At 46.3% G+C, this 22409-nt stretch overlaps 1 protein-coding gene across 2 annotated transcripts in view; it reads right to left on the bottom strand.

The window, feature by feature from the left end:
* PLCD1 (phospholipase C delta 1) overlaps positions 1-22409 on the bottom strand; it is a 134654-nt gene that overhangs the window by 8991 nt on the left and 103254 nt on the right. For both annotated transcript variants that reach the window (XM_075587944.1, XM_075587942.1), the window contains exons 6-12: positions 19535-19736; positions 18361-18505; positions 16512-16661; positions 9785-9964; positions 7907-8063; positions 4963-5079; positions 3125-3303 (exon numbers count right to left, since the gene is read on the bottom strand). In XM_075587944.1, coding sequence (XP_075444059.1) covers positions 3125-3303; positions 4963-5079; positions 7907-8063; positions 9785-9964; positions 16512-16661; positions 18361-18505; positions 19535-19736 — 1130 coding nt within the window. The remainder of the gene's footprint in view (positions 1-3124; positions 3304-4962; positions 5080-7906; positions 8064-9784; positions 9965-16511; positions 16662-18360; positions 18506-19534; positions 19737-22409) is intronic.

The raw sequence follows: 22409 nt of genomic DNA, 5'->3' as shown, positions 1-22409 counted from the left end.
CATGTATGTGTGCGTGTGCACGTGTATGTGTGCGCGTGCGCATGTATATGCGTGCGTGTGCATATATATCTATATCATACAAACACTCACAAAGGGGGTAAGCGCGGCCCTCCTACCCCAGCCGCCAAAGCTCCCTTACCCCCTCGCCGCTCCCTCCCCCCCTGCCCGCTCCCTTACCCCCCCGCCTGCTCCCTTACCCCCCCCCCGCCCGCTCCCTTACCCCCCCGGCCGCCAACTCCCCAGCCGCTGGGGGGCCAAGCAGCCTCGGATCTGCGCCAGTCCCACTCTCCACCACCTCTCACTCCCGTTGTGTGTGTGTGTGTGTGTGTAGGGACATTTTACTCCTGCCAACAATTTGTGCCTCACTTTCACCCCACCCTACCCCTGCCCTTCACCCCCCCTACCCTTCACCACCCCTGCCCTTCACCCCCCTCTACCCCTGCCCTTCACCCCCCCTACTACCCCTGCTCTTCACCCCCCCTAACCCTGACCTTCACCCACCCCTACCCTTCACCCACCCCTACCCCTGCCCTTCACCCCACCTACCCCTGCCCTTCACCTCCCCCCCCACGCCTGCCCTTTGACTGACGCACGCACACACCCTGACTGACGCACTCACACACCCTGACTGACGCACGCACACACCCTGACTGACGCACGCACACACCCTGACTGACGCACGCACACACCCTGAGTGACGCACGCACAGACCCTGACTGACGCACGCACACACCCTGACTGACGCACGCACACACACTGACGCACACACACACTGACTGACTGACGCACGCACACACACACACACACACACTGACTGATTGACGCACTGACTGACACACACACATACATACTGACGCACGCACACAACCCCTCACAGCCGCATGCACACAACCCCTCACAGCCACACGCACACATACACAGACTGACGCGCGCACACACACACACACACTGACTGCTGCACACACACCCACTGACTGCTGCACACACACACACTGACTGCTGCACACACACACACACACACACTGACACACACACACACTGACACAAACAAACACACACACACACACTGACACACACACACACACTGACACACACACACACTGACTGACACACACACACACACTGACTGACGCACGCGCGCACACCCCCACACCCACGCGCGCACACACAGACTGACGCGCGCGCGCACACACACAATGAATGGTACACACACACACACATACACTGACACACACACACACTGACACTGACACACACTGACACTGACACACACACACACACACACACACTGACACACACACACACACACACTGACACACACACACACACACACTGACACACACACACACACACACTGACACACACACTCACTGACTGACACACACACACTTACTGACGCGCGCGCGCGCACACCCCCACACCGACTGAATGACTGACTGACTGCCGCACGCACACACTGACTGACTGAGGCACACACACACGCACACACTGACTGTGTGTGTGTGTGCGTCAGTCAGTCTGTGTGTGTGTTTGTGTTTCTGCGTCAGACTCACTGACGCGCGCGCACACACTCTGACTGACTGACGCACACACAATGACTGACGCACACACACTGCATGAAGCTGTAAAGGAGGGAGGGGGGGAACTGGATTGATGTGAATGGGGGACAAACAGAGAGAGGGGGAGGGGTGAGGAGAGAGAGAGGAGCGGGAACATTACATCCCGGGCAACGCCGGGTCTCTCAGCTAGTATAAAATAAACGTAAAGAGAGGGTGCATACCATTCAATGATGGATACAAAAAAAAGGAACAACAGGACAGTCACTCTTATACTCCCAGAAAGTGAATATATATATCATTTACGTGAATCACTATCCGTATTTGAAGTGTGTGTGTATATAAATATATATATACATACAAATGAGCATACAGTAATATTTCCATTTGCTATTTGCCTTGCTATGGAGGGTTTTTGTCACTTTTTTACTCACATAACTTCACATATACATACATATATAATATATAATATATAATATATATATATATATATATATATATATATATATATATATATATATATGCAGTGGAAGTGTATTGTGTGTATTTACCTACACACTCACTCCACATTTCAGTAACATACATATACATCTAAATAATATTCACATATACACGTTTGCTATAAATGGAATTATTACAATTTTACATTATATACACGTGCAATGAATGGAATAAACACTGTAATAAGTTTGAAATCGCCTATCCGAGCTGCTATGCATGGCTGATCCCTTTTCTCCAGCTTCCTTGAATGTACTACTGTATGAGGAAGATCATGTGACAAGATGCTAGTGCACGTTTAGAGAGAGGGAGGGCAGTGCTGACAAAGGGGTGTGCCTGGGTTTGTGACAGGCCATGAAGGGGCAGTGCCTAAGCAAATGCTTGTTAAAATAGAATACAAGAAAATTGGTCTTTCAAAGTTGTTTTTTTAAAAACCGAAAATGCTAAAAGTATTTTTTCTTACTACAGAACTGATTTATTAAAAAAAACACACATGCAGGATATAGACTGAACTGCAGCTTTAAGTACATTTTAACTTTACATACATGCTCTGGACACACTGCGTACGTTAATGCGGGTATGTCTGTATTATCTTATCCGCTCCTGCCTTTCTACTCCAATTGAATTTAGTCTTTAGATGTTTACTAGTATTATCTGTATTTAATATGGGTGCCTCCCTGCTTGCCAAATTCCCACATCCCCCCACGCCACCTCCATGACCCCTAGCTATTTCCCCATTCCAATCAATCAATTCTGTCTTGTCGAGGGGTGACCAACTCCCGTACTCAAGGGCCAACCAACAGGTCAGGTTTCAAGGATATTCCTGGTGCAGAATAGGTGGCTCAATCAGTGGCTCAGCCCTTGACCGAACCACTGATTGAGCCACCTGTGCTGATCCAGGGATATCCTTAAAACCTAACCAGTTGGTGTCCCTTGTAGTCTGGAGTTGGCCACCCCTGGTCTAGTCCATCACCTCTTGCTTGTGTATTTGATAGCCACGGTCTGAACGTCCCACCAGCCCCTTTACTGGAAGTCCCCACATGGCTGCAGGTGGCTGCCCAATACTTAACCATGATGCTGAGCTTTTTCGGTGTCCACCACTCTCCCTCGTGAATGGACTTGGGATTGAATTTGGATTCCTTGTTCCTGAGGAACTCTGGCTTCAGCACGTAGCCAGAGAAACCGTTGTCTTGGAATCGGCCCTGATGCACGTCCATTTCTGTGCCCGGGGTCTGGAAATTTAAGGCCACTGAAATAAAAATACAATGACATGCTTCGAAACCAAACTGAACATCACTGATAATCTATTCCAATAGTATAATTACTGAACAAAGCATCAGATCAATAAATAACAACAGCGTTGGAAACAGTAAAATGAGATCTCTCAAATTAGGTGCCAAAGGAAAGACGATTACTATGGACTGATGCTTTAAAACTACAAGCGAGGGGTGATAGAAATATGTACATTCATATTTTTCTAATGTTTGAGGCCCAAATTAGGGATAACACTTTCCCCCTATAGTAAATTTAATGTACACATGCAGTGCAGCACAGGTAACCAGAGGTTCATTGTACTGACTAAGCTAAAATAAATGAGTACATTCTTATTTTTTCTGCCCTCAAACAACATTAACGTCCAAAGTGCTGTTCGGCCAACTCCCACTAGAGGGGGATGTTTACATGTGGTGTGTTTCGAACCACACTGGAACTGGACGTTGGAGATGGGTGAAACTTCCGTCGGAATCCCATCCCGCTGCCAGTCACTCTCATTCAAAACCCGGAACTTGCAAGAATCCGGAATCGGATTTAAGATGATATGCGGATGTGCGGATCGGATTGTGGGGAAACCAGTGCCAAAAAAACGCGGATCAAAAATATTAATCAGACAAATGCTTATATTATTGATTAACCTTAGGCGTTATATAGTTCAAGAGCCATATAGGCCCTGGGCGGTTTTTATGTTCACAATCATTTGTGGTGAAGTTGTATCAGTAACTTTGTACACGCAGGAAATTTGACAATTTCCGCAAGTTTTTCGTTATTATGTTTGTAAAGTTTTTATGATGTAATTAGAAAGCCAAACCGCTAAACGTGAAGAACAATATGAGAAAAATGACGGGAGAAAAAAAAATGGAGCCTGTATATAAATATTGCCATTTTCTAACAACAACTTAATAACTCGCTCATGATCAATGCAACGTAGGACTCAGGCTTACATTTGCAGATCTTTATAAGTTAGTAATCCCCCCAGAAGCCGGAATAAGTTTAACTCAGTGTTCGTATCTTGCCCCCTGAGCATTGTTTTAGTGTTTAAAATCATGATACAACCTCTAACTTGTAAGGTCACCATACAGCGCCCTGGGGAGATCTCCCTTATAACCTCTGGGGCCCCTTAATATTTCAAACGCTTATATATCTCCTGAATGGAGCATCAGATATAAAATATATATAAAAACAGCATTTGAAAGGGCTAGACACGGTCTTTTAACTATTTGAGCGCCCCAAGACGTAGAGACTACGTCACGGGGTCTGTACGTCACGGGGTCTGCACGTCACGGGGTCTGTACGTCACGGGGTCTGTACGTCACGGGGTCTGCACGTCACGGGGTCTGCACGTCACGGGGTCTGCACGTCACGGGGTCTGGCACTCAGGGGGCCCCATGACGTAGCAGCTACATCAAAAAGACACAACGCTCGTTTCGCTCCCGACGCGATCTACACTGATGAGGAATGGAAGCGGTATGACAACTCCCCTTCCGCGATCAGTGACGGAGCGGTCACAAGCGGTCACGTTATCGCGAGTGCGGCCCCTCCAGCACTCTAAGAGTTATACATATACATGTGTTGCTCAGCCGGACTGGGGTTAGAACTAGGTACTTCCCATATAATCGGCTGATCTTGTACCCACCTATCTGGCAGCCCACGTTCCACATGTCCAGTGGGCTGTAGTTAGACGAGTCCGTCCTCCAGCCGGCCGGGTAGATTCTGGTCAGCTGTCTCATGTTGTGCTGCACGAAACTGGTTCCTTGTTAGAGGGGAGGAAAAAGATTATAGTTTGCGATATGGTTACAGAACGGTACGTGCCAACTGGTTCTAACTCAGCAGCGGGATAAAGAACCAGGGCCGTCTTTATGCAGATCTGTTATATTAACGTTGCCAGCAAATAGAATGAAAAAAACAGACTGGGTCATTATCCCACTGGTGACCTGGAGTTAGTTGGCAGATATGCGATTATCCTCTTTGCGTGATCCAACTCGGTGAAACTTAGTACAACTACTTTGTAAAGTTGACTTTAAAGCAGCTGTCCAATATGTGCATAAATAGATACCACACAATGATAAGTAATTAGCTAAGTTGCCGATCGGTCGGCGAAGATTCGGCTCGGGGGTTCACTAAATGGCCGTCAGTGCAGCAGAAGGGGACCAAAGATGCAAAGTTCTGTGGGGCAGGCAGTCACTAGATACAATTGGAGCACTGCCTGAGAAAGGGCAGGGCTCAAAAAGGTGTGTGCCAGAGCCTGTTTCAGAAGAGGAAGGGGATGTGACTTTGTAAATGGTTGCTATAGAGAAACCAAAAATGCTTGTTACATTATAATACTTTAAAAATGTCATTCACAGTTGTTTAAAAAAGAAAAGAAAATGCTACAAGTATTTTCTCATTGTACAGAACTGATTTTTTTTTTTTTTTTTTTTAACACACGTAGGATATTGCTGTGTCTGCAGCTTTAAAAATAGGGGTTTCTTCCCCTGAGAGACTCTTTCGAATTCAACCAGGGCAGTGTAAGACCAGCCTCCGCCGCGCTATGGGAGGCACACAAAGCATGCATATCAATTGCATCCCATGGGAAGAGATTAAAAATTCAAGAGAGGGACTCAATCACGAGGGAATTCACCAAGCTAGAACAAGCACACAGAACTTTTTTTCTTTTGTTCTTTAAACATTCGTAGCGTAGCAGGTAAGGAATTGGTACTACTAAATGAAACGTCCTGAGTTCGATTCCTGCATGTGTATTATATAAAATGTATTCATGTTCAACTCCCACATGGTGTAGGGGTGTGTATATGTGTCAGTTAACAATAAAGCATTGAAAAAAAAGATGTTTTTAAATCGGCAGCCACGTTCTAAGCGGTGTGTGTGTGTGTGTGTGTGTGTGTGTGTGTGTGTGTGTGTGTGTGTGTGTGTGTGTGTGTGTGTGTGTGTGTGTGTGTGTGTGTGTATATATATATATATATATATAATGTATATGTATATATAATGTATATGTATATGTATATGTATATATATATATATATATATATATATATATATATATATGTATATGTATATATATATATATATATATATATATATATATATATATATATATATGTGTATATATATATATATATATATATATATATATATAGACTATAGGGGCTTTGATGGGTCAGTTTGCACTAGGATTAAACCATAATTAAGATTTGGAGTGCCTCTGTGTACCGGTATAGAGCCAGAAATATGGGATATATATTTCCAACACCTGAGCCCTTTGTGCATTGCGATTGAGGCTCCTGACTTGGTGGGGTGGAATATCCAGTGCGGATTCGTGGGAGAGACACGGTCTACGTGTGAGGTCTGCGCACCTGCTTGTGCGCACCAGTTAGAGGACGACCCGGGAGAGCCGACAGAGGTGCTGCCGATTGGCGCGGGAGACATCCGCCCAGACTGGATGGCCCTCCACCGACTTAAACTTAACATGGCAAAAACAGAGCTCCTCATATACTTCCTCCCAAACTTGACCCCACTACCTCCCTCCATATTACTGTTGGAAGTACTATCATTCACCCAGTAGCCCAAGCACGCTGCCTAGGGGTCACACTCTACTCCTCTCTCACATTCAAAACGTATCTAAAACCTGTCGCTTTTTCCTCCGCAATATAACAAAGATACGCCCTTTCCTCTGTTGCTAGACTGCTAAAACTCTGACACAGGCCCTCATTCTCTCCCGTCTCAATTACTGTAACCTCCTGCTGTCCGGCCTTCCTGCCTCCCCTACAATCTATCCTAAATGCTGCTGCCAGAATCACTCTACTCTTTCCTAAATCAGTCTCAGCGTCTCCCCTGCTGAATCCCTTACCTGGCCTCCTATCACATCCCGTATTACACATACAATTCTCCTCTTCACTTTTAAAGCTTTACTCTCTTCTGCCCCTCCTTACATCTCAGCCCTAATTTCTCGCTATGCACCATCCCGACTCTTGCGTTCTGCTCAAGGATGTCTTCTCTCTACCCCCTTTGTATCTAAAGCCCTCTCCCGCCTTAAACCTTTCTCACTGACTGCCCCACACCTCTGGAATGCCCTTCCCCTCAATACCCGACTAGCACCCTCTCTATCCACCTTTAAAACCAACCTTAAGACACACTTTCTTAAAGAAGCATATGAGTAGCACAGAGGATAATGCTAGACACATGATACATAAAGCTTGGCCCCCTGCAGACGAACTTACCAGAACGCCCTCCCACTGTCTCTGTACGTTCTTCCTACCAATTAGACTGTAAGCTCTTCGGGGCAGGGACTCCTCTTCCGAAATGTTACTTTTATGTCTGAAGCACTTATTCCCATGATCTGTTATTTGTATTATTTGTTTTTTATATGATTGCCATGTATATATTACCACTGTGAAGCGCTATGTACATTAATGGCGCTATATAAATAAAGACATGCCTACATACACACAATGATCTAGGACCGCTTAGGCTGCTGAACGTTTGTACAACAACATCCAATAACTTCAGGGGCCATTACTTTTCCTCCCCTTGGATAAATACACTGGAAAAGTGAATAAGGAATTGACTTCAGGAGTCTCTCTCACCTGACTCCTGAGCCAGCCTCAGCGCTTTGCTCTCGGTGAGCGAAGACATCTCGTAGAAGGACTGATTTTCCAGGGCGTAGTCAAAGCCACGGAAGTGCACGCTCTTACAGTAGAGGACGGTGTCCGACAGCTCTTTGGCGAGCTTTAACTTTGATCCCTAGGAAACAATTAGCACAGAAATGGAACTCAAAGGACAGTGTAATCAATCTAATCGGATGCTCATTTCTTTTTGATTTACAAACAGAGGCTCACTGACTAATACAAAAATAATGCTTTAACACAATACTTTTCATTTGTTGCCCTGATATCATACACCAGTACAGAATGATCTACTAAAAGCCATTGCTAATCCCCATGGCTTCTGTTTCTTTCAATATACAGAAAAGCAAGAAGTGGGCAGGTTTGTGCTGTTCCACATAAAGCAGAAGCTGGAGCGAATAATAATGAATTGAAATGCATTCCAGCCTTACAATGTCAGAAATCACATCACACATCCCAGGTGTCTGCTTCCTGAATCCCAATAACATATTGGCCAACGTCTGAAAACGTTCAATGGGGAAATGGCTGCGATCTTATTCTCCGTCAACATGTATGGAGGCATTTTTTTAGTAAAAAGTTTAAAACGAAACATTTTCCTCTATAGAACGGGAGGGCGTCTTCTCATTAGGGTGAGCTAGAGGCCGGAGAGGAAAATGCAGACATTGCAATAATAGTATTGTAGATTTGATTTTGCACATCCTTTAAAGTGTTTGTATATATTATTAAAACACGGTGATGCTACATTTGGAAAAGTGTGCACGATGCCTATTTGCACCGCTCGTGTTTTCTTTTCCTGACCACCGATTTTTAAACTGTGTTTTATTCCTTATTAAATAAAAAAAAGCCCAGCTGAAATGAAGATGGTTGCCAAGTCCCTCCAGCTCCGTGTCATCATTCGTTCTCAAAGAGCCTCATCAGAGACGCTCAGTTGAAGCGAGGAGCCTCTGGAAAGGCTGTTTGACACCTGCATGGAAAACAGCTCTGTGCTTCCTGGTAGTGGGGAGCAAGTGAAACTATGTGAACACAATACTGCAGGTCTCAGGCCTTCTCCCCAAAAAAATATAATATCAATTAAAAACAGCCCGGAATGAGATACAAAGATTCTGGACACAGATCCAGAATCTTATAAAATAAGTCACAGGATTAACCCTACCACTAGACCCACTGACCCTGGTGCTGAACAAACCAATCACAGATCTTCCCCCACCAATGGCTAAACTAATAACGTCAATCTTGACTGCAGCCAGATGTGCCATATCGGCCGCATGGAAGCAGATCAAAGCCCCATCTAGAGCTACGGTCATAAGAAGGATCAACGAAGTAATGTTGATGGAGAAACTAACTGCAGTCATCCAAAAAAAAAGTACCCCAATTTTTGAATACCTGGGATCCCTGGCTGACAAAATAACCCCAACCGAAAAGAGTCACGGAGATAGGGAAGCACCCCCCCCCTCCTCCCATTCTCCCCCCATCCATGGAGCCAAGAAGGGAAGAAGATGAACCCGAGTCTGCTGGAAGACAACCCCCCCTCCCCTACAGCTCCCTACACCAAACCCCTGTATGTCATCCTCCCCCCTCCAATCCATCCCCAGTTATTCCCCCTCACCCAGAAAAAAGAAAAAGATATGCGGACACTTTCAGTATGTCAAAAGCTTTATGGTCATGGGATCATGACACCCATATATGTACTGTACTTACTGTGTGTACCCAATAAAAAAATTGATACAAAAAAAAAACAGCCCGGAACAAAATAAAAATAAATCTTGCAACCTGCTTTAAAAGCACTTTGAAGGTGGGTCATTCTTGATGGAACTGCACTTTCCGGGTCCACATGCTTACCTTACTCTTACTCTGCAGTTTAGACTTTACAGCCTCATTCTCTATTTCTGCTGCTTCGTCCTCATCCGAGACATCCTCGGCCTCTGTGCTGCTGCTGCTGCTGCTGCTCCCTGCCTTCTTCAGGCTTTCCTCCAATCTGTTCAGCTTCTTGCCTTTCACCAGGATTTTCCCCTTCAGTTGCTGACAAGGCAAAAAAAAAAAAAAATGTAGAAAAACAATAGATCGCATTGAATACTGTAACTCTGAAAGAAACACCTTACAGTACGTAGCAACACAATTGGACCGACCGCTTGATTATTTCCACCCGCTTCAATTTAGCGGCTTTGGTGTCAGCAAAGGGAATTCCAGCGTCCGTTCTTATTAACGCATGCGCACTGTGTTTTGCATTCCCTGCGCTGGGTACAGTGTGTAACACTCCCTGCCAGGGATAGAAGGGAGTTCACATAACTGTATTTGCGGTTGACCTTTTTCAGGGGTGCTGATCCGCACGGGCTGTGCGTGTATGTAGCTGGTAAATATGGGTGCCAGGAAATGTAGTTATGAACGGGACAGGCTTTATTGGCAATTCATAGGCTGCAACTTCTCCAGGTGCATTACTGCACCCCTGAAGAGGTACATCCCTTGAACAGGTTACATGAACAATACACGTATAATAGCTCTCGTTTATATACGGTATAACCGTTTCTGTCAGGGTCCCTTTCTTGGGCTACCTTGTGTATTCCTTCTTCGGGTATCTGAAAACTTGCACTCTGCATTACTCTGTCCTCTTTATAAGGCTACGGCTGCGCTTATAGTGCCGGCGACGTCGCGGCAAAACAAATGTATTGCCGTCGTCGCGTGCGCTTATAGTAGAAGCGGCGCAACGGCTTGGTCGCGATCGCTGGAAGTCAAGACGATTTTATTTTCCCAGCGACCTCAGCGTGACGTCACCGTCCCAGCAAGGTCAAGAAACCCCCAAACTATGTATTTTGGCACTTTTGATGTAGCACTGGGCATTTCTGTCTTTTGTTGTATACCTCTTTATAAGGCTGCATGGCTGAGGAGACAGATATCCTGCTCCACTTGTACTGGCCCAGCTCATCCCCTTGGGGGTGCTCACCACAGGGATAGGCCTTCAGGCGTCCGCCTGCTTCTCTGTCAGAATGGTCCCAGGGCTACATATTGGGCCACCCCTCGGGGACACAGGCCTCACATTTGGGAGCCTCTACGACTCATCTTGCATACTCTAGGGCAGGGGTGCGCAAGCTGGGGGGGCGCGGCGATTACAGAGGCCCAGAAGTCGGGTGAGGGCGCAAGCAGGGGAGGAGAGCACGCACCCCTGCTCTAGGGAACCTAACTTCAAAGGATACTTCCCTATCTACAAAACAAAGAGAGAGCTGCCTATCCTGTGCTATTTATTTACATTGCTATATACAGGCGAGACCTCTCCACTCTCTCTCCTCCCCCAGAGGTCTGAGGGTGGAATTCTCCTGCTCTCCTATTTGTCATCTCTCCCTCCCCCTCTAGGCAGAAAAGGGGCGGAGCTACACCCCTGCCTGTTCATTGGTAAACACATTATCGAAAGGGGCAGGGGTTTAGCATATAACTCCTGCAACTCATATAGTGATCCCGACAAGGGGAAGTGGGGGGTTAAAGGTATATTAAAAGGTAGAGAGAAAGATGTTTAGCTACTTTACAGGGACTATTGTAGAGCGATTTAGACAGGAGACGATCTAATTTAGAAACAATCTGCGACTGTGGGTAGAGCACACGTCACATACATGCGATACTGAGGTATACTGTATATTTTTGTGTTGTGCATGTATAGGGGATCCTTGAACCCGTAGGAGTTGTCATCCAGGAATAGTGTATGTGCAGAGAAAAGGGAAAGTGACCAAAACTGAACTCTGTGTTGTACTCATTGATATTTTTCCCTTATTTTATAAAAGGGATCCCCCACCCCGAGCGAATCTGCGGTATTCCAAACTATGGGGATCCCGTGTTCCGGAGATATTTCCTTTTGAAATTGCCTTGCAATAATTTGTCTAGGCGACTACGGTCAGCTTTACGCTGATGGCCAATACACAGCTCTGACATCATTGTGAGATGACATGGCAGCTTCCCATTGGGTGACCCTTCAGCCATCTTTGTTTTTCCTTGCCAGTACAGAAAAAAAGTAATCAGATATCTTGGCAATCGGTGGGTCCCAGGAGCTCAGCAAGGACCTCCTGGTCATAGAAGGTAAAGAAATCCACTTTATTTTGAGGGGACTTGCTCCTTTGACACAGATAACGGAATGAGCGGAAGGGAGCAGCTTGTCAGAGTCCCCTACATAAAAGTGGGGGCGGTGGGTGGCAGACCTGGGAAAACTCATGCTTACAGATGCCTTGATGGCATTGCCAGCCACTGAACTTCAGTAACAGGCAATGCTGATGAAATAGGCGGCACATCATCCCGACGGGAGAGAACCAGGAGCATAGCGAGAGGTGAGAAAAAGTCATGTAATACAGTTAGAGACATTTAGTGAGAACGGTCACAAGAAGCATGGTGGGGGCGAGAGAACGGCTTTAAGGAACGCAGTCACCAGGCCCTGCGTGCAAGAAACGGAAAAGAGATACAGATGGGAGGAGTAGGTGAAAGAGCAGGAGGGTAACACACCCCCCTAATAATGTCTTCCTGGGTGACAGTGACACGTGAAGTCTGCAATTAAGCATGCTTAAACTAACACAGGGGGGCTCAACTCCAGTCCTCAAGAACTCCCAACAGGTCAGGTTTTAAGGATATCCCTGCTTCAGCACAGGTGGCTGAATCAGTGACTCGGTCTTCGACCACCACCACCTGTGCTGAAGCTGGGATATCCTTAAAACCTGACGTGTTAGGGGGGGGAGGGGGAGACTTGGGAAGTGGAGTTGAGCACCCCTGAGCTGCTAACAGTAAGAAATTAGACAATTTTGCACAACAAATAGAATCTAGAAGCGTTTGTATACTAGATCCTCAGGTTAGAATGGCATGATCATTAATTAAACAGCTGAAAACCGTGCTTCTTCATAATGATCGAACTCAATTGCTTTGACAGCCACAGTAATTGCTAACAGATCGTAGGTCACTAGACAAAAAGCCTTTGGAATTTAACACACTGTGTTTACTTTTTAACTGCTTCCAATGAGTTTGATCCAGGTCACACTGAAACCTAATCTTTCCCTCCATGCGGCTACATGAAACAATCCATGACGGCTAAACAACCACCCATTGACTTTGGACTTTGGACTGTTTCCCAAGTGTGATTCCTCTATAATTTACAGGTCTAAACTTCTCAGTTTGCTGTACGAAATCGCATGTAACACATTTTCCAGTGGTCTTTGGGTGAAAACGAATAAAAAAGGTCAGAATGTCTACTGCAACTGGGTGTCACAAACCAATGGGCTAGGCGTTTTCTGCTGATATCCTTGCACTGTCTGCCAACATCGGCTCAGGAAGGAACACATCTTGAGCTCCAACCTTACTGTATATCGCATAATACATGATGTGGGACCCGAGTGTCATGCTCAGAACATCCTCCCTCATTCCATACTGATTATGATATGCATTTCCATCTCACTAAAAGCTGATCTCCCTTAAAGCAGTAGAACAGGCTGCATTGCGTTATAAAAAATGTTTGTTTTTTTAATTGCAGGGTTTGAAGCAGGGGGTCTCCGGAGCTGAACTGCGTTAATTTCAGTTCTGAGGACCTCCTGCTTTCAGAGGTACTTACCTCCGAAGTGGTGCCAGTAGAGAGATCTGTGTGCCTAACATAATGGTGGCTTTAAATGTCACGTGGGCCAATAGGAAGCCGTGATGCCACCTGTTGCGGCTTCCTATTGGCCAGCGTGACCGGGACATTTAAACTTCACAGGGATACCGGCAGCCCCTTACGTAGGCAAGTATCTCTGGAAGCAGAGGGTCCCCAAGGCTGAAATTAACACAATTCAGCACCGGAGAAACACGAATTCAGCACCTGCTTCAAATCTGTAAATTTCATATTCAGAAACTCGGCCTAGTCGTCCTGAAAAGGGACAATATGCAACAGAACTAAACCAAATAAAAATACAGCATTGGGAGTTCTCCAATACATAATAAAGACAGCAAACCCCAGAATGTCTTTACATTTAAGCCAAATGCAGCAAACACTGCTGTGATAAGGGAGTCTCCTGTTAACTACTGCTGCAGATTAGAGCGTACCATCCAAAGTCAACATGGCTTATTTGGGAGCGGTTTGAGCCATTTTATGCTATATGTGTTCTAAAGAGAAGAAGTGTATGGGGGTTTGCGTTAGGATCATTATACTACACATTCGTTTCATATTTAGGATGGGAGTTGTTGGAAATTATTGTACATGCCATGTACTGTAAATTAATTATTAAGTATGTCCCGTGCACTCCAATTCCATCCCAGAAAACCATATTCCCAAAAACTTTGCATTATTTATTAATAATAATATAATTGACATGTTATAATAATAATTGTAATAATAATAATATGTTAGTTGTTTCTATGCAGCACGGACATTGCAAACAGCACTGCACTGAGTTTTGCAGGCAGGCATAAAGAAGGACTTAACATGTCATCTCGCTGCCTGCATCCCAGGGAGATACCGTGACTTGCACAAGGCCACAAGGAGAAAGGACACTGGGACCCAAACTAGGCTCACCCACTTCAAAGACAGTGATATTACCTCTGAATTATTCCTTCAGCTCATATAAAGCAATTACAAATGTGAGTATTGTGTACAGTATATTCCTACTATATTCCTTACATATGCAAAGCCTGACATTGTGTTGCTACATGTGACACTGAACCCTAGGCTCCTTTGCTCAGAGTTCAGGTTACAGTAACCCTTGGTTGTCTTCTGTAGAGAAACGGACCACAACCAACGGAGCCGGAAAAAATGGCATCAAGTGGTAACTCCCATAAAAATGTATTTATTAGTAGCTTACATGGATAGCCACTAAAAAAATGCACCAAGCGTTTTGAGCCGTGGTAAACACCTTGATAAAGAGCCACGGCTCGAAACGCGTAGGTGCGTTTTTAACTGGCAATCCATGTAAGCTAATAAGAAATAGATTTTTTTTATGGGAGTTACCCCTTCATCCCATTTGATCCGGCTCGTTGGCTGTGCTCCGTTTCTCTACAGAAGACTACCTGATCTACTTACCACGCGGATGCTGCACACCCTCGGATGATCTGGTCACCAGAGAGGGTACACAACAGGTAATAGGCATCAGCATTTATATATGTTGTCCCACTTATTATATTGTGGACATTGTCTAATGGAGGCTGTTATTGCACTGCAATGTGTGTGGATTCTTGGGGCCGCACTAGGCGCTTATTCCTCCCTAGCTGACCTCATACAGATGTTCATTGATGACAAGAGAGGGCTACCCGGACCTACATATTCTTACTGTTGAAAAAGAGTTTATTTTGAGCGTGCAGGGAGTCTGAGCACTATTCTACACTGGACTTTATAGCAACACTTGAACAGGTACCTGCTACAAACGTACAATTGTTTGCTCTGGACACAGTCTAAGGGGCTTATTCAATGATGTCCAACTGTGCAGATTCGGCAATCAAACACAGAGAATCCCACTCAAGTCAGTAGGCGTTTCTGTGCTGTAGAACCGAATCACATTATCACACTGTATTGAATAAACCCCAAGTGTTTATAATAAGGGGTTTAACAGTAAACACCTTAGGCAGAGAACCTATTGTATGTTGGATGTGTGCATAACATTGCAGGGCTCCCTACCCCAAACGGGGTTTGCTGGGGCACAGTTCCGCAAAAATTGGGCAAAAAAAACAAAGAGCTTCTCAATGTAATCAGCTTCCTAAGAAAAATCGAATCCTCCCTAAAGTAACATTTTTTTTACTTATCTGCTTCTTTTGTTAACATTAGAAAAAACGGATGTATTTTATCTACTAATTATGGTTATTTCCCATCTCTTTGCATTGTGCTGTCATAATTATCCAAATAAAACCATCGTCAATAGGGAAAGACTCTGGATGATCAATCAGCCCGAACATACAAACGTTTTTATCCCGAAAGAGATACTAAAAACACCATGGGCATTGAAATAATTATTTTAAAATACTAATACTTGTCTGATTTGTTTAAAAACCTTGCCATTTACCTACAGTACATTGAAGCTATTTAACCATGCCACGGTCATCTCTCTGGTCCAAGGAGAAACTGCTACAGGCATACCCCGCATTAACGTACGCAATGGGACCGGAGCATGTATGTAAAGCGAAAATGTACTGAAAGTGAAGCACTACCTTTTCCCCACTTATCGATGCATGTACTGTACTGCAATCGTCATATACGTTCATAACTGATGTAAATAACGCATGTGTAACAGGCTCTATAGTCTCCCCGCTTGGGCACAGCTTCGGTACAGGTAGGGAGCCGGTATTGCTGTTCAGGACGTGCTGACTGGCGCATGCGCGAGCTGCCGTTTGCCTATTGGGCGATATGTACTTACTCGCGAGTGTACTTAAAGTGAGTGTACTTAAACCGGGGTATGCCTGTACTTAGTGCTAAATCAGGAGTGGCCAACTCCAGTCCTCAAGGGCCAACATTAGGTCAACGACCAAGCCACTGAGTGAGCCACCTGTGCCGAGACATGGATATCCTTAAAACCTGACCTGTGGGTGGCCCTTGAGGGCTGGAGTTGGCCACCCCTGTGCTAGGTAAAAACAGTGAGGTTTGACCAACCTCCGGTGATGGGAAGTCCTTCAGTTGTGCATTAACGGGCATCAGCAGCAGCTTGTCTCCCAGAATGCTCTTCATGTGCCTGGCCATGGTGGTCTGCTGCTCCAGGGTGCAGTGATTCTCCAATGAGATTATAACCGGATATGGAGAAGCCTTCATAGAAAAAGAAAAGAGAAGCAAGAGACAGCCATGAAAACACGGCAGAGCAAAATGATACCCAATACATTCCTCTAGCATGTGTTGTATATTCCGTGATCTTTGTCAATGAAAGATTAAGAGACGTCCCACCATCTCTCCAACCAAATCTCCCTGCAATAAGTTTCCTGCTGTTGAGCCAGCATGCCATGCCTCTGAAGCCTCAAAAAGCCAAAACACAATAAAATGATATTTAAAATTGTGAAGCTGACATAACAAAGGACATCAATAAGAGGTGACGTGATTATGGCTTTCACTGTATTGCAGTTACGCTTGTGACAGCAGCAATCCTGGCTACTTGGCTGTTTTTGGTGGGAAGGGGGATTTGGATTTTTTAAAATTTTATTTGATGTACCCAAACCAGGAGGTCCCCTGGATCTTATTCGTAGACCTCGGGGGACCCTCTCTGGTTCCTGTGATTGTATCTGTGATGGGAAAAAGGATCCTGTCGCACACAGTGATAATACACATGTCTGAGCCAGTCCTGGATTTTCAGCATACCTAAATAAACCAGGCCTCAGACCGCCTCTAACACCCAGCGAGGGCTATGAATTAACACCCGTGTCGTTCTGCTGTTTGTTACTCTGCTGCTGAAATAAAGCGGTTTAATTTGACACAGCTGCAGTCTCTGCCTGTCTGCATCAAGCCCCCACAATGTCCCCTGGACATGAATTCTGGGCAAAGGATTCCTTTGCTAAAATACCTACACCCACAAATGTTATAGAAATTTCCCCAATAAGTTTTAACCCCATCCAATACGGATAGTAGCAATAAGTACTTGTACAGCAGACAATATGCCTCTAGTGTCAGACTGGCTCCAGTGGCCAATAGAAAACCAAAAGAGACTATCACACAGCGTCACAGCTTTATATTTCATGACCCCAGTGGTGGTATCTTAGTTTCTTCTTCTTCCTGGATGACAATAGTGGCATCTCAGGCAGCAGGGCGTCGCTACAACTAGGCGCCCCATGACGCAGCTTCGCAGGACTCCCAGTTCAGGTAATAATAAAAACAAATGTCGCGAGGTATCTCAGCGCCGGAAGACCTGCCGCAGTCCTTGCAGGATCCCGACCCTGTGATCGCGTGGGGTAGCAAATCACATGATCGCCGCCAGGCCCGCGAGGATGCGAATGGAATCATTCCGATCTCGTTAACCGCGCCACGCAATCTCCCCACTAGAAAACGAGCAGGAACGACCGCGTTCCCAGAACATACGTACGGGCAACTCATGTATATCTTTCTTTAGATAGCGCCATCCAGGTACATAGCGCGTCACAGCAGTAATACAACGCGACATCATAATATAACACATAATGGGAATAAGCGCTTCAGACATGACAGTAACAATAGGAAAGGGAGTCCCTGCCCCGAAGAGCTTACAATCTAAGTGGTAATTAGGGAGAACTTACAGAGACAGTAGGATGTTATAGTAAGAGTGTCTGCAAGGGGTTACGGTGCGTGCATATGAGATGTATAGTATCAGCCAGCGGCGCTACCCACATGCTTCATTAAAGAGCTGCGTTTTTAGATAGGTCTTAAAGGTGGAGAGAGAGGGTGCCAGTCGGATATTGAGGGGAAGGGCATTCCAGGGGTGTGGGGCAGTGAGGGAGAAAGGGTTAAGTGGGTTAACGTGCGCAGCTGCGATTCCCCCACTTACCTGGAAGGCGTAATTCTTGATCGCTTTTATAACATCCTTGAAGAGGATCTTGGAAGTGAGAGTGTATCCGTGATAAATAACCGGTTCTGCATTCGGGCCGTCCCAGCAGTCCAGCTCCACGCACCGGCATCCCTTCGAGAGGGCTCTGAATGCAGGTCATTAAAAGTGGTCATTCCCATCAAAATCCACACTGAGCTGATCACATCATATGGAAGATTTGGCAATTACAAGCAGTACTGTCATGCCCCCCCCCCCCCCCCCCCCCCCCCCCCACCCCTTACAAAAAAATCATCTATTGATTTATAAACCTTTTAAGTTTGTTACATGCTATGAGAATCCGCTGCATGTGTCATAGTCACCGGTTACTGGCACTTCCTTCCAAGTGAGGGCATAAAAAAAAATCTTCACCTGACTATTCCGCCATACTGGCCTATCCCAGGCAGCATGAATTTATAAAAGGGACTTTCTCACACTTACAATTCTCCAAGGAAATTTAGATGGGGCTTGTATGAATGTGTTCAGCGATGCCCTCAAGAAATATATATCTACAGTATATATTTGTTACAAGTAGAAAGGAAATCCTGCACTTTTTTAGGAGTATTCTTCATTGCTTTTTTAGGAGTATTCTTCAGACCAGTTTGTCACTGGAGGGGTTAAGCCCTCTGCAGCCTGGCTGTGAAGGAACCATCTACTCCCCCAAAAAAGTCATAGGAAACCAAGGTACTCCCATCTCAACACACGGTTAGTATTTATTAATATCTAGTTTCTCCTTAGTCATGATACAAGACACTTTGCTTTTAATATTTTGGTCAGGAGGAAATAATGCAGATATCGTATTTCAGGAACAGAAACAGCTGAGAAAAGAAGACCTGTGGAAAGCTTAAAAAGACCAATGGAAATCCCCCTGCTGTGAAGGTGCACCACCAATAAGGGAACATCCTATTTTCAGCCACTATGGACTATACTTCAGAGTTCTTAACTCCAGTGCTCAAGAACCCCCAGCAGGCCAGGTGTTAAGGATAGTCAGTGATCGGCTGGGTCAGTGGCTCAGTCATTTTGACTGAGCCACCTGTATTGAAGCAGAGATGTCCTTAATACCTGGCCTGCTGGGGTGTTCTTCAAGACTAGAGTTGGGAATCAGTCCTCTAAATGCGGGTAAAAGAATGACATTTACCTAATGTAGGCCTCAGTACTGCTGGGCCCTCTCAGCTGGTCTTCCATCAGGTAAGTATTGTGCGAGGATGAGATGAAGTAATGGTGAAGGGGCTGATTCATGTTCTGGTAAACCTTGCGGTGAGCTGCATTGAATATGTTCCCGTCATCAGACAATAGATACATGAGGAATCCATCTTTCGTCATGGCACGTTGCTTTTTTGCTGCAGGAAAAATATTAAATGCATGCTGTTCGTTTTCAATGGCAGGGTCTTCATACGGTACAATTTGTACTTGGACCTATTATTCAGAGCCATCTTCAGAATTTTTGGGGCCTCTGGCCAAGGGTGAATCGGGGGGCCCCACCCACAAAGGTCACATTTAAATACAAATAAAGTATGTTTTATTGAACAAAATTCAAAGCTTTTATTGAAATTCTGCAAGTATTACTGCAAACACAGACATTGTATTTCTCTACGTGTCTCTTTCTGTTGTTTTCATTTGCAAATTGTCGCCAGGGAAAGGGCGTTCGGTCTCTGTTGAGGCAGCAACCGCGGCGCTCGTTCTTAATACGTTTCCACTTCGAAAAAGATTGTCCGCCTTTGCAGTTTGTGGCTGTCAGTGATCGGAAAATACGTATCACGCACCCCCCTCCCAGCCCCCGTTCCTGCAGCTGGCCCGGCCTCTCTCTCCTCCCTTGCAGCAGGCCCGGCCTCTCTCCCCGCACCCCTCCCCCCCCCCCTACAGCGGGTCCGCTGTAGAGAGGTGGGGCTGTGAGAGGGAGAGAGAGAGGCGGGAGGGGGTGAGGGAGAGGGAGCGGCGGGAGGGGGTGAGGGAGAGAGAGAGGCGGGAGGGGGTGAGGGAGAGAGAGAGGCGGGAGGGGGTGAGGGAGAGAGAGAGGCGGGAGGGGGTGAGGGAGAGAGAGAGGCGGGAGGGGGTGAGGGAGAGAGAGGCGGGAGGGGGTGAGGGAGAGAGAGGCGGGAGGGGGTGAGGGAGAGAGAGAGGCAGAGGAGGTGAGGGAGAGAGAGGCAGAGGAGGTGAGGGAGAGAGAGAGGCGGGAGGGGGTGAGGGAGAGAGAGAGGCAGAGGAGGTGAGGGAGAGAGAGAGGCGAGAGGAGGTGAGGGAGAGAAAGAGACAGGAGGGGGTGAGGAAGAGAGAGAGGCTGGAGGAGGTGAGGGAGAGGGAGCGGCGGGAGGGGTGAGGGAGAGAGAGGCGGGAGGGGGTGAGGGAGGGAGAGAGGCAGGAGGAGGTGAGGGAGAGAGAGAGGTGGGAGGAGGTGAGGGAGAGACGGGCGGGGGTGAGGGAGAGAGAGAGGCGGGAGGAGGTGAGGGAGAGGGAGCGGCGGGAGGGGTGAGGGAGCGGCGGGAGGGGGTAAGGGAGAAAGGGAGGCAAGTGTATATTGTGTGTGTGTGTGTGTGTGTGTGTGTGTGTGTGTGTGTGTGTGTGTGTGTGTGTGTGTGTGTGTGTGTGTGTGTGTGTGTTAATTGGTTGGTGCCCGCCACTCACTCCTGAACTTAAGTGTGCTCTTGGGCACCCTCGAGTAAGAACTACAAATGTAAAATAACACTTGGGGCCGTATTTGTGGAGCCTCTGAAAGGTCGGTGGCCCTTGGAAGGACAGGGGCCCTTGGAAGGTAAGAGTCCTTGGAAGGACGGGGGTCCTTGGAAGCTTCAAGCCCTTGGAAGGTCGGGGGTCCTTGGCTGCATCCCAATTACCCATGCCTTAAAGCGGCAATCCAAGCAGCTGTCTTTTTTTTATCCGTTTTTGTTTTTTTACACAGGATTGAAGCAGGGGACCTCCGGAGCTAAACCACATTCATTGCAGCTCTGTGGACCCCCTGCATATTGATATACTTAACTCCGTAAGGGGTGCCAGTAGCCGCTCCGGCTTGCTAGCTGGGTTCATGTAATGGCGAATTTTCAAAGCTCCCGTATTCTGCTGGCCAATACAGATGCAGCCACAAGTATTCCAACACTTGCCTGGGAAATTCTGGGGCTTTCTCCCAGTAACGCTGCAACATTTGTGTGACATTTCTGCAGACAGACTAATGGCCCATCGGATTAACACAGCGGGGGTCCCTGGCCGTCCCATTAAAACTGACCAGGAATCCCGGCTGTGTTAATACAATGGGCCATTAGTCTTTCTGCAGAAATGTCAGAGAAATGTTGCAGCATTACTGGGAGACTGCCCCAGATTTTTCTAAGCGGTGTTCGGATACTCGTAGCTGCATCTGTAGGAAGCTGCAGCGTCATCCAGCGCGGCTTCCTATTGGCCCGCGTTACGCGGTTGCTTTAAACTTTGCCAAGATACTGGCACCCCCTATGAAGGTAAGTATATCGAGAAGCAGGGGGTCCCCGGAGATACAATTAATGGGGTTCAGCTCCGGAGACCCCCTGCTTCAAACCTACAGTACAGTATGTGAAAAGTAAAAAAACATTTATTTTTAATAAAAGTCTGCTTTAATAAATAAGCTCCTTTGAGACTGGCCATACACACAGGGTCACCAGACGTCCCGGTTCTTTGGTATTTGTTTCTTTGCGCAAGGGCCGGGCCGCGCATGCCGCCATTTGTCCCGGCTTGTGCCAGGAAAAATATGGTCACCCTACCTATAAAGCAGCAGAAGATAAGTGCAATTCCGCTCGGCAAGCTGTCCTTTTACATTTCCTTTACCTTCCCGATTTCATCCTGATTACATGCTGCCCTGCGACATCCTGCACTGGATTATACAGCCATCATAGTTATGTTAAAGTACACGGAAACGCTAGACATTTTAACCCCACAATGTGCTCTATAGATTAACCCCCTCAGTGCCAGTTTTGAGGGGGGAATAATGAATGGCTATCGCCCTGAAGGCGTTAATAGATAATCTCTTAAAGTTCAAAGATGGCACCTTACTT

This window comes from Ascaphus truei, chromosome 2 (genome assembly GCF_040206685.1).
Source record: "Ascaphus truei isolate aAscTru1 chromosome 2, aAscTru1.hap1, whole genome shotgun sequence".
Lineage (NCBI taxonomy): Eukaryota > Metazoa > Chordata > Amphibia > Anura > Ascaphidae > Ascaphus > Ascaphus truei.
Note: the sequence above shows the minus strand (reverse complement) of the source record. Positions and strands in the feature narration are given on the sequence as shown.